Raw genomic sequence first — 13,061 nt, 5'->3', positions numbered from 1 at the left:
CTGCTGGTCAGCCCCTTCCAGGATTGACACTGGTCGCCCCCATCACCCTTCTTGCCCCTCTCTCGGCGCGCGGGCTCTAGGACCGCGAGGGCCGCGGGCGGGAGGCGGTGGCCCCTCCGAGCCCCGCCCCGGCTGAGCGCGGGGTGGAGCCGGCGCGGGAGTTCCCCGAGTCGCGCGCTCGAGAGCCTGGGAGGCATCCGCTGAGAGAGGGCGGTGCCAGCGCGGGGAGTGGGCGGTGCCGCGAGGGGGTGGGCGGGGCGCGCCGCCGGGCCGCGCAGCTGCCAGCAGGCCGGGCATTAGGGCCTCGGCGGAGCCCGCTCCACAGCGCGCTGGGCGGGGTGTGTGGCGGGCGGCTTCGCGGGCAGGCGCGGGCCCCGAGGTAGCGGCTGCGCCCTGCGCCGGGGAGGAGCCGGGGGAGGGCGGGCAGCCGGCAGGCGGGGGCTGGGGCCCGCGGCAGGGAGTGCCGGAGCGCCGGCGGCGACGACGGCAGCGGCGGCTGAGCAGGCTCGGTGCCTGGGTCCGCGGCGGCTCGGGGTCCGCCCGCTGGCTGCGGTGCGAGCGGGCGATCCGGCTGCCCTCCTCCCCCGCCCGCCGCCGCCGCCGCCGCTGTGATTGGGTGGAAGATGGCGCTGGGCGGATGGAAATCCTAATGACAGTCTCCAAATTCGCCTCCATCTGTACCATGGTAGGTGAGGCGGGAGGGCGGCGGGCGACCCTCGTCCCCGCCCTCGCCGCCCGCGGGGCCTAGCGCGGGGCTGTGGCCGGGAGGGGGCGGCGCGGGCCGGGCGGGGGCAGTCGGACGGCGGGGCGCAAGCAAGCGCGGAGCGGCCCCGGGAGGCGGGCGCGCGAGGGTGGCCGGCGGGGGCGGCGCGGGTCGTCGGTGCCCGTGCTCGGCTGCGGGTCCCCGCGGCGCCGGGCTGTGGGCGCGCGAGCCGCGCCGCGGGCCCGGCCGGGGCCGGAGGTGGAAGCACGCGAGCGGCGCCCGCGTTTCCGTCCGGCGGCGCTCGGGGCCAGCCGGGCCCGGAGGGTCCCCGGCGGGCGAGGGGCTGCGGCGGGAAGGCAGGGTCCCCTTACCGGCCGCGAGGGCACGGAAGTCGGCTCAGGTTTCCTCTTCGCGCCTCTGGCGAGGCTGAGTCCCCGCCGGCGCCGAGGGGAAGGGGGTGTGTGTGAAGGTGGAAACTTTAAATAAGTGCTGTCGAAAATTTCCCCCTTTTCTCCTCTTCTGAGAGGAACGAGCTCTCCCGTTTCCAGCCGCGTGTCCAGGTGGCAATCTTGTCTTTGGGAATCCACGTTGATCTTGGAAACAGCTTAAGCATTCCTGTCATTTGTTTACTTGAACGCCCCAGACGCATCAGTGTGTGGCTTGAAGTGTTTCTGTGCAGGAACTGACGGCAAGGGTTGCTGTCTGTGTTTTACTGGGGCTTTTAAATCGACTTTAAGGGAAAAGTGCTAATGCCTGTGGAAAAGTCCCGAGTTGAGCAGAACGTGGGTGCGTTTAAATCTTGGTGTTTTGTGGTTGGTCAGAAGGACCAGTTTTCCACACGGTGGGGCGAATTCGTTTCATTAGCTCCTTATGACTTACATATTGCGATCTTAAGTATGAGCCATCACAGAAAAAAAAGTTATTTTTCACCACGTGGGCCTAGTGATGATGTTATTAAAGACTTCTGAAATCTTTCCTTCTGTTTTATGTCTTATCAGACCTTTTTATGCGTGTGGGAGATTCCCCCCCAGCAGTCTTCCATTTAAGGGTGGTACGTTTCATATACCTTTCTTTAAGGAGCGGTGAATCAGATCGAAAAGGTGCTTTAGAAGCAGATTCTGTACTGCACGCTAAGGAACAGTATAAAAATGGCTGAAATCAAGTGGGATTAAAATCTACAGTATTAAAGACATCACACTGAAGAATGAATCATGAAGAATCCATTTCCTCAAATGGATGTTTGTTTTTCTTGCACAATTCATATTTTAGGAACCATTGATGTTAAAGGGACTGTATTTTTTTTAAATTTTATTTATTTATTTATTTTTGTCTGTGTTGTGTCTTCATTGTGCTTCATTGGTTGCGGTGCGTGGGCGTCTCACAGCGGTGACTTCTCTTGTTGCGGAGCATGGGCTCTAGGTGCGTGGGCTTCAGTAGTTGTGGCTCACAGGCTCAGTAGTTGTGGCGCACGGGCTTAGTTGCTCCGCGGCATGTGGGATCTTCCCGGACCAGGGCTTGAACCCGTGTCCCCTGCATTGGCAGGCGGATTCTTAACCACTGCGTCACCAGGGAAGCTGAAAGGGACTGTATTAAAAGGATTTCCAAGGGTCAGGTAGATTAATTATTTTTAGATATGCCAGTTATTCTCTTTCTAAAGGAATGTGATAATTAAGTCTTTAAAAGTGATAATCTTACCAGATTGCTGAGCTACACAGATTGTCAGGTCATAGTTCACTGTCAAAGTCTAGAGTTTCTGGAGTGAAATGTTGCTCTTTACTGTTTCATCCACTCAAGTATATCAGGTATACGTTTAGCACCTACTACGTACAACAGAGTGTGCTGAGTGCTGGGGATACAGCAGTGATCAAGACAGTCTCTGCTTTCATAGTGTTTACATTCTAGTTAAGAGAGACAAACAATATTCACGTAAACGTATTAATATACGCTCTAATCAGGTTAAGAAAATGAGGCAGAGAGAGATTTGCCACGTCAAACACTGAGTAAGTGGGTTTTGATCTCAAGAATTTTAGACTCCAAAACTCTCTCTAGGGCTTCCGCTCAGGTGCATTAATTACATGCGGTGTGTGTGTATTGTTGGCAGATAGGGAAACATCAGTGGCCGGCCAAATGAGATTGCTCCAAACGTAGTGTTAAAATTGTATGTGCCTGTGTTCATATTTGAATACACTCTGATGCACTCCCAAGGTAGTGCTAAATATATCAAAGTATCCTGCAATCTTATTATTTAAAGAGAACTTCAGTCTGTCTTCTGAGATACTACAAAAATGACAATCAAGAAAAGCAAAGGTATTTATCTCTGTGCCTTTGTAGGTTTCTGACCTGGTCACAGCTGTCTCTCAAGCAGGTAGCCTTCTGTGAATAATCTTAGCTCCGTCCCTCCCCACCCTCCATCCCCCTCATACAATTTCACAGCAGTTTTGTGATCTCAGGAGCACTTACCATACTTGCTGTGTTGTAAATTTTTCTCTTATCTCCTTATTAGATTCTGAAGGCCTTAAGCGAAGGGACTATCATTTAATTCTACGGTTTGGTGGAGCAGTGCCTTCTGCATACAGTAAAAGTCTCCCTGCATCCTTCATGTCTTCTGCTGATGTCTGGGGGGAGTAAGTTTGGTTAAACATGCCTGAGATTGAGGTCGTGTGTGGGGTGAAGCGGAGGAGAGGGGCTGGTCCTAATGAGAATGATCTTTCAGAATCAGCAGCTGTGAAAACGCTTATAATGAGTTGACGTTTTATTCTATAAATAATAACGTTGACATAATTTTTTCACATGTCAACACAAGATACCTGGGCAAATAGCAATACCTTAATAGGATTAAGTAACCGTTAAAAGCAAATCTCTTTTGATGTGTCTTATTCTAGATCACAGTTGTTCCTCTGATATGCGAAAGTCAGTTAAGTTTGTTTCTCTTAAGTTAGTGTTACAGCCTGACAGCGTGAGTGATTATGCTTAGGTTGCAGTGAATCAATTTGCAGGATACCTGTAGAAATGCCTCTTTTTTTTTTTTTTTGCGGCACACGGGCCTCTCACTGCTGTGGCCTCTCCCGTTGCGGAGCGCAAGCTCTGGACATGCAGGCTCAGCGGCCATGGCTCACGGGCCCAGCCGCTCTGCCGCATGTGGGATCTTCCCGGACCGGGGCACGAACCCGTGTCCCCTGCATCGGCAGGCGGACTCTCAACCACTGCGCCACCAGGGAAGCCCAGAAATGCCTCTTGTTGTTTGCCCATGAAATAATTTCAGTGTCACATGGTGCTTGTTTTGCTGATGAAGTAGCTTCAGACTTCAGGGCCTGGCACAGAGCATCTACCTAATATTTAATATTATACTTCATAATTGTGAAATAATGGGGAAAGTGACCGAATGCATGTGGAGGGATGGCCTGTGTTTTGAAATTGAAGTGGACGTTGTAGAGCAGCTTGTGGTGGCCCAGGACTAGAAGTTGACCATACGGGTCAGGGCTGTTAGGAAGCACAGCGCTGGGGGCTCCACGGATGTGAGAAGCATCCTCGCTTCCTGTTTGGGTTGTAGGAGTCCTGGCGGGGGAGGGCGTGCAGGGCGGGGGTTGGATAAAGGAGAAGTCGTTGCAGGGGAACGTGGTCGAGCGTGGGGTGGCCTGGCTCCTTGCCCACCCCCAGTCACTGGGTGTCAGCTAGATCCCCTAGAACATGGTGTCGTTGAAGCCAAGGCCACAAGTCTGCTGCTCGGTGGGTCTGACAGGTTTGCTTCGAAAAAGCCTGTACCCAGCACGGCACCCTGCGCGTGGGAAACTTTAAGCTGACTGTACTTACTGCAGGAAAGTCACAGGTGAGACTGACTCTTTGTCTTTTCTTATTGTTTGAGTCTCACTGGGGTCACTCACGCAGAGTCAGATGCGTGTGTGGTCAGTGCAGTTTATCACTCCAGAGGGAGGGACAGGAGGAAAACCTCAAACCCCGCGGTGCCTTGCTCGTCGGGGTGCGGGGTAGGCTCTTCATGTCGTCCGAATATTAGAGTAAATGATAGCAGCCCTCGTTCCTTCTTGAGAAGTAGGGTGGGTGTGATTCTTTTATTAGCGAAATATTGAATTAATTTTTATTAATATTTGAGTAGTAAAGTGTTTTCTATGATGGGAACATTCAAAGTGGGTTGCCATTGGTTTACTAATTTTGCTGTTTTTTTTTTTTTTTTTTTTGCGGTACGCGGGCCTCTCACCGCTGTGGCCTCTCCCGTTGCGGAGCACAGGCTCCGGACGCGCAGGCCCAGCAGCCATGGCTCACGGGCCCAGCCGCTCCGCGGCATGCGGGATCCTCCCAGACCAGGGCACGAACCCGTGTCCCCTGCATCGGCAGGCAGACTCTCAACCACTGCGCCACCAGGGAAGCCCAATTTTGCTGTTTTTAATGTTAATTTAGGAGAGATGAAAACTTCAAAAATAAGGAGACTTCTGTCATATAAATGGTTAGATAAGGAATGTTTGAACATTTGTTTGAGGACCATAGCAGAGAGATCGTTTAGAATGTTTTATTTAAGCCTGCTGATCATTCGAATTTCGCTAAAAAAATATTGGACATTAAAAATTGCACATTCTCATTATAGAAAATTTGGAAAGTATTCTATAAAAAAGAGTTTGGAAACTCTTAATGCAGCAGAAAAGAAAATAACTTACTTTACCTCCCAGAGCTTTTGTCTATTATTTATTTATTTATTTAAAATTTATTTTTAACTTATATTATTTATTTTTGGCTGCGTTGGGTCTTTGTTGCTGCGCACGGGCTTTCTCTAGTTGCGGCGAGCGGGGGCTACTCTTCGTTGTGGTGTGCGGGCTTCTTGTTGCGGAGCCCGGTCTCTAGGCACACGGGCTTCAGTAGTTGTGGCATGCGGGCTTCAGTAGGTGTGGCATGCGGGCTCGGTAGTTGTGGCTCGTGGGCTCTAGAGTGCATGCTCAGTAGTTGTGGTGCACGGGCTTAGTTGCTCCGCGGCATGTGGGATCTTCCCGGACCAGGGCTTGAACCCGTGTCCCCCGCATTGGCAGATGGATTCTTAACCACTGCGCCACCAGGGAAGTCCGTCTTGTCTTTTTAAAAAAACTATGCCCTAGGTAAAATTTCACAGTTCAGTTTTCCACGTGAATTATTGGCACTTACCACAAATAAAGGTAAGACCATTGGGATTTGAAACTTTTCATATGCTTAAAAAGTATGGTTTTAAATACCATATTCAATTAGGTGAAACAGGTGTAAAGACTCTAGTCTCATATCTTTTGGCTTTGCTTACCTCTTGGTGGTTTTCTCCTTCCTCCTCCAACTAATCTTTTTATAATAGATCTCTGAGTAGGTTAATTATTTACTGTCCCACGCCCCACGTGGCCAGTTCAGCCAGACTTGATCGCTGCATACCTAGTTTTCTTCCTTGGTTCTGGGCTTCTGATAGGCCCCCAGAGACTGAGTCCACTTCCATTTTCTCACAAGTTCTTTCTTTCTACCTTTAAAGCCAGATTTATTGGAGCTCTCCTGAAACTTTTACTGTCTCAGGAAAGATGATTTAAGCATTTGTTTAGCTAGCATTAATTCCTTTCCAGAAACCTTCATTTTTTAGATTTAAATAATCTGATTTTGTTTTGAATTCTCTTTCAGTAGCTCAGTTCCAGAAACTTAATATAGTATTTTGTAATGTATCCTACTGCATGGTATATTAAAAAGAGCAGTTGGACCAGAAGGAAATTTCTAATCCAGATTTTGACATTTAGATCTGTACATATGGGAAAGTCTCCTAAAACTTTGTGAGTTGGTTTTTCTCATCTGTAAAATAAAGGGGTTGGACTAGACACGTAAATATTCCTTCTGTGTTTGTTTCCTTCTAGATCGAAAACTCAGTATTCTCTGATCCTTTGAGAATTTATAAATGATTGTTGATATCATTACTTTGGGAATGCTAATTGTGTTTAATTGATTTTCTTTTACCTGTTTGACCCCCTTCACCCATTTCTCTCCACCCCCCCACCTCCACCACCTCTGGCAAACACCAGTCTGTTCTTTGTTCTATGAGTCTTTTTTTTTTTTTAAAGATTCCACATATAAGTGAGATAATATGGTATTTGTCTTTGACTTACTTCACTTAGCATACCCCATAATACCCATGATATTCATCCATGTCATCGAAAATGGTAAGACTTTTAGTCCTTTTTTAATGGCTGAGTAATATTCCATTGTATACATGTACCACATCTTCTTTATCTATTCATCCATTGATGGACATTAGGTTGTTTCCATATCTTGGCTGTTGTAAATAATGCTGCATTGAATATAGGCATGCATTTATCTTTTTGAGTTAGTATTTTTGTTTTATTTGATAAATATCCAGAAGAGGAGTTGCTGGATCATATAGTAGTCTTATTTTTAATTTTTTGAGGAACCTCCATATTGTTTTCCATAGTTGCTGCACCAACTTACATTCCCACCAACAGTGCACAGTGTGGTTCCCTTTTCTCCACATCCTCACCAACACTTGTTATTTCTTGTCTTTTTGACACATTCTGACAGGTATGAGGTGATATCTCATTGTGGTTTTGATTTGTATTTCCGTGATGGTTAATGACGTACAGCATCTTTTCATGTTACTGTTGGCCATGTGTATGTCTTCTTTCGAAAAATGTCTATTCAGATCTTCTGTCCATTTTTTGATTGCACTGTTTTTTTTTTTTTGCTGTTGAGTTGTCTGAGTTCTTTTATGTATTTTGGATATTAGTCCTTTATCAGATATATGATTTGCAGTAGTTTCTCCCATTCAGTAGGTTGCATCTGATCATGTTTTAGATAATATAAGGTGCATGGAATTAGATATAGTTAAATATGAATTATACTTAGTTTCCTAGTTTGTTTTTTTCTTGTTTGTTTGTTTGTTTTTTTTGGCCACGCTGCTTGGCTTGTGGGATCTTAGTTCACTGACCTGGGATTGAACCCTCACACCCTGCAGTGGAAGCGTGGAGTCTTAACCGCTGGACCACCAGGGAGGTCCCCCTTTTTTTTTTTTTTTAATGTTATAGAATTCATGGAAAATTACGGTCCAAAGTAAATATATTTCTTCCTTAAAAAATGTTTACTGGGGCCTCCCTGGTGGCGCAGTGGTTGAGAGTCCGCCTGCCGATGCAGGGGATACGGGTTCGTGCCCCGGTCTGGGAGGATCCCATATGCTGCGGAGCGGCTGGGCCCGTGAGCCATGGCCGCTGGGCCTGCGCGTCCGGAGCCTGTGCTCCGCAACGGGAGAGGCCACAGCAGTGAGAGGCCCGCATACCGCCAAAAAGAAAAAAAAAAAAAAAAAAAAAAAAAAAATGTTTACTGGAGGTTAATGATATCACCATTTTATTCATTAACAGGCTAATCCACACTGTTTACTTATTTTTGACGTTTTTTTCTTTTCCAATGCCATTTTAAAAAAAGATTTGAGAGACTTCCCTGGTGGCGCAGTGGTTAAGAATCCACCTGCCAATGCAGGGGACACAGGTTTGATCACTGGTCCGGGAAGATCCCACATGCCGTGGAGCAACTAAGCCTGTGCACCACAACTACTGAGACTGCGCTCTAGAGCCTGCGAGTTATAACTACTGAAGCCCACGCACCTAGAGCCCGTGCTCCGCAACAAGTGAAGCCACTACAATGAGAAGCCCAAGCACCGCAACGAAGAGTAGCCCCTGCTCGCAGCAACTAGAGAAAGCCTGCGCACAGCAACAAAGACCCAACGCAGCCAAAAATAATAAATAAATTAAATTTTAAAAAAAGATTTGAATTTGTGCCCTTTTTGAGATTCCTCATTTATTTTTGTGGGTGTGAGTGCGACCCTGAACAAGTTACTTCACTGTGCCACGGTTTTCTTATCTGTAAAATGGGGGTGAAATAATGTCCACTTCATAGGGTTATAGAATGGTACCTGGCCCAGGGTTAATCATCTGTAGTGTTTGTAGTTATTATTATTACCTTTGTAAAGTGATTTGCTCCCCTCCATGAGGTAAGGACTCATTGGCGCTACTAATACTAGTAATGAAAATTGAAATTTTTAGAGTAAAATGCAGTTATTTTTGTTCATTTCCATCATAAGAAAAATTAGTTTATTAATAGTATATGCCTCTGAGAAAGCAGACGTTTACTTTGAAGTTAAGTGAGCTAGATTCTAATATTGCAAACTAAGAATGTAGATTATCTTTTTTCCCTGTTTTGAATATTTTGTAGAAAGATTTTATTCCTTTCGTATGGGAATAAAAATGTTCTAATTTGTAACATTCTCAAATATGTTCTAGAAGTTTAGATAAGTTGGGAATACTACTTTCAGAAGAAACGTCTTATTTTTTCTACTAAAAAAAAAGCATACCAACTTTTTGTCATTGTTAGAATTGTTTTGTTTTGTTTTGTTTTTTGTTTGTTTTTGCGGTACGCGGGCCTCTCACTGCTGTGGCCTCTCCCGTTGCAGAGCACAGGCTCCGGACGCGCAGGCTCAGCGGCCATGGCTCACGGGCCCAGCCGCTCCGCGGCATGTGGGATCTTCCCGGACTGGGGCACGAACCCATGTCCCCTGCATCGGCAGGCGGACCCTCAACCACTGAGCCACCAGGGAAGCCCGAAGCATGTGTTTTAAAGTTAGCTTCAGGCCTCATTTCCTTTCAGATTTTCCTGTTCTTTCCTGAGGCCATCTTGTTGCACTTGATTCACTCATGCCTCTGCCCCCACTGGAATGATATCTCTTGTTGGTCTGCGGTGCAGTTACCCAACCTGCTTTTTTTAGAAGAGGATTATTTAAATATCTGTAAAATAAGGTGTCGGTAGAAAAGGGTAAATGCTAGATGTTATGAGGCGTTAATGGGTTGCTGAATTTAAAAATTTAATCAGAGACCCAGTATTGTTGAAAATAACTATACATAAGACTTCATCATTTAAAACCTTGTACATAGAATTTGTATTAGAAGGGGAGAGACAGTTTATATACGTAATTCGTTTTGGAAGAAAAACTATGAAGTCTTTACTTTCACAGAAGTACTCAGTCAAGAACTTTGTGATACTGCAGCGTGAGGTACATGTGTTTAATATAGAACATGATTGCATGAGGTGCCGTGTGTCTTCACTCTCCTGTGTTCACTGGCTTATCCTTTGCTGCCGCTGCTTCAAAAGAAAGATCATTAGCTTTTCCTAAGAGTTGTGTGGTGTCTACAGAATGTCTAAGCTTGCTTAGAATCTCCATCTGTAGTCATCCATGCATCTAAAGCTGCATGCCAATAAATTTATTTCCAACTTAAAACAAGAAGTGGATGTTCTTCCAGTGATAACGGACAGATGTTCTTATTGAAATGCTTCCTAGGTGCAGGAACCAACCAGCATTTCCTACTTGCGAATAGTGGTGTACTTTAATGGAGTTAGAATATGACTGCCTTTGATGTTATTTTAGTGCTTTTTATTTCAGTGACCTAAGTAAGCCTTCTGCCTGATGGTGAGTAAGTATATAAGTGCTTTTCATGGAAGGAGGGGTGGATTTATTATTTTTAAGCTAACAGCGACGAGTTCTCTCTCTCTTTTTTTTTTTTTTGTAAAGAGTGCCTTTCTTCATGAGTACTTTCAGGAAGTATTCATGGAAGCTTGCATTCTGTCAGGGTGTATGCGGGTCCTGAGAATTCAGAGATGACCATGATAAGCTCTGGTCTTACAGAGCTTCCCATTCAGTGTGTCCCAAATGGGTTATGGTCGTGCAGAGAACACCCAACTTCTGGTGGGTTTTCCCTGTGAAAATCCAGCCTTCGCCCGATGACCACACTTGAAAGTCTGCATCATTGTCTTCTTGTTTGTAGATTGCCCTTTTCAACTGAACAGATGTCAGTGGACTCTTCCACCTTTTCTGTCTCTCTGTTTGTGGTCTGTCCTATTACTTTCGTCCTTTCACGGTGGCATGGCTGCCTTGCCCTTCCTTTCTCGTGTCCTGCCGACTCTCTCTCTCAGTTGCAGTGTTTCACCCCAGATGTCACCATCTTTCGTTTTTACTTCTGGGACCGCACTGTGGTTTTTATACCACCTCAGTGTGTTCTGTTAATGATGACCAGGGTCATCTCAGCAAACTTAGTGAAGTGGGAGGTGACTTCTGTAATTTTCAGCTTCCCGGGGAATGTGTGTGGAGATCTGGCACTCGGTGGCCCTTAGTGGTGCTGGTCCTGAGTACTTTGCAAACTGGTTTAGCAGACTTAGAGATGATAAATCCAGGCTGGATCGTTAACAAGAATTAGGATATTTGGGTCCATTTTTGGTTGACATAAAGCTGATGAGCCCTCTCTAAATGGGATGTGGTGAAGGCTGGGCTGAATAGGCGTGGCCCAGTTGAGAAATGAAATTTCATGATAGAATATTTGTAAAAACCTTCAGAATTGTATTCCAGGTAGACATGGAGTGGTTGGTAAATATATTTTTTAAAGCTGTCAATTATATATTTTTATTGAATTTAAATGCTAGAAAAAAGTATTCAGGGCTTCCCTGGTGGCGCAGTGGTTGAGAGTCCGCCTGCCGATGCAGGGGATACGGGTTCGTGCCCCGGTCTGGGAGGATCCCGCGTGCCGCGGAGCAGCTGGGCCCGTGAGCCATGGCCGCTGGGCCTGCGCGTCCGGAGCCTGTGCTCCGCAACGGGAGAGACCACAACAGTGAGAGGCCCGCGTACCGCAAAAAAAAAAAAAAAAAAAAGAAAAAAGTATTCAAAAGTATTTATCTCTTCATCTATTTATTTGTAATACCGCAGAACGCCTCTTTAAAACTTTCCTGTAGGAAATTTTTTATTAATAGACCTATTTTTATCTTATTTTCCTTCTGTCTATGTTTAGTACTGATTCTGAACTATAATGACGTGGTCACTTTTAGAAATGGGGTGGTATATATGCCTTTGAGGTTGAATGAATTGTTTTGAGCTATCAAAATGAGGATTTTAAAAGTGAAATAAACCACTCAGGTTTAGCTGTATGCATTGTTAAAGAATATTATGACCTTTGGTTTCCTTGGAAATAGTAGTTTCTTTTAATTTTTCATTTTTAAAAAGTCAAAAAATTTTATTATTTTAAAAAGTACAAAATTGTGTGAAGTAAAAAAACCTATCTCTTGCAAAGAGAAGGAGGGGCAGCCCTTTCCAAGAGTTAATTATTTGTTAGAGTCTGTGTGTGTGTGTGTTTGTATGGCTGGACATTACCGGAGCATATATAAACATACAGTATTGTGTGTGTCATCACCCCCCCCCCAATAAAGTTTGCAACTTGCTCTTTTCACTTAATGTATTGAATATATTGGACATTTTTCTTTGTCATTATATTGCTTCATTCTAGGTCAAAACTGTGCTCATTTTAATTCTCCATCATCTTCAGTGTCGATCATATTAGATTATATTGGATTATATAATACTGATTGCATATTTTCATTTTCTTTAACATCAATTGTGTTAGTTTCCTAGGGCTGCCAAAACCAAGAACCCCAAACTGTGGTTTAAAATAACAGAGTTTTACAGTCTCACAGCTCTGGAGGCCAGAGTCCAAAATCGGCAGAGGTGGCGCCTTTGGAGGCCTTGGGGAGACTGCTCTCTGCCTTTCTCCTCCAGTTTCGGGTGGTTCCCAGGCAGTCTTTAGTTTGTGGATGCGTCACTCCAGTCTTTGCCTTCATCTTCACTTGATGTCCTCCACTTTGTCTCTGTTCCTTCATATCGTCTTCCCTCGGTCCATGTCTATTTCTGTGTCCACATTTCCCCTTTTTATACGGACGTCAGTCATACTGGATTAGGGCTCACCCTGATGACCTTTAACTTGATTACCCTTGTAATGACCCTGTCTCCAAATAAGGTTCATATTCTGAGGTACTGGGGGTTAGGACTTTCAGATGTTTTTATTGGGGGATACGATTTATCCCAATGCAACAATGGAGCAGTCAGGTTCATTTTTACAAATCAGTATCAATGATGTTCATTAAGTAGGTTATGTACTAGACACTAGAGTTGCATTTAAGTTTCAGACTTTGTCCTCAGAGGACTTGCAGTCCTTTATATATATATTTTTTTCATATATATGAAAAAATCAATAATGAAAGTAAAATGCTACATTAGAAAATACTTAATGCAAAAGAAAGCAATAAAGGGGAAATAGAGAGGAAAAAAGACAGGAGTCGGAAAACATTTATAAAATTATAAATTTTACCATATACATCTTAGCTTGTTAGAATCAACTTTAGATTTTATACTAGCATAATTCCAGTGATGTATAGGAATGTTATTCCTATATAGGTCCATTCCCTTTCTCCCCTTTTAGGGCTTTATTTTTATATATATTATATTTGTTAGTGTTATAAACACAGCAATACATTG

The 13,061-nt window shown here is 45.1% G+C and overlaps 1 protein-coding gene across 1 annotated transcript in view; it reads left to right on the top strand.

Annotated features, from left to right (window-relative positions):
* The first annotated feature begins 442 nt into the window (after positions 1–442).
* The window catches only part of USP12 (ubiquitin specific peptidase 12), a 79,689-nt gene continuing 67,070 nt past the window's right edge, over positions 443–13,061 (top strand). The window contains exon 1 of the mRNA XM_081214714.1: positions 443–685. Within this exon, the coding sequence (XP_081070840.1) occupies positions 638–685 (48 nt within the window). The 5' untranslated portion in view covers positions 443–637. The remainder of the gene's footprint in view (positions 686–13,061) is intronic.

This window comes from Mesoplodon bidens (assembly GCF_964165515.1).
Source record: "Mesoplodon bidens genome assembly, chromosome: 17".
In the NCBI taxonomy this organism is placed as follows: Eukaryota; Metazoa; Chordata; class Mammalia; order Artiodactyla; family Ziphiidae; genus Mesoplodon; species Mesoplodon bidens.
The sequence above is the reverse complement of the archived record's forward strand: the minus strand, read 5'-3'. Positions and strand labels throughout refer to the sequence as shown.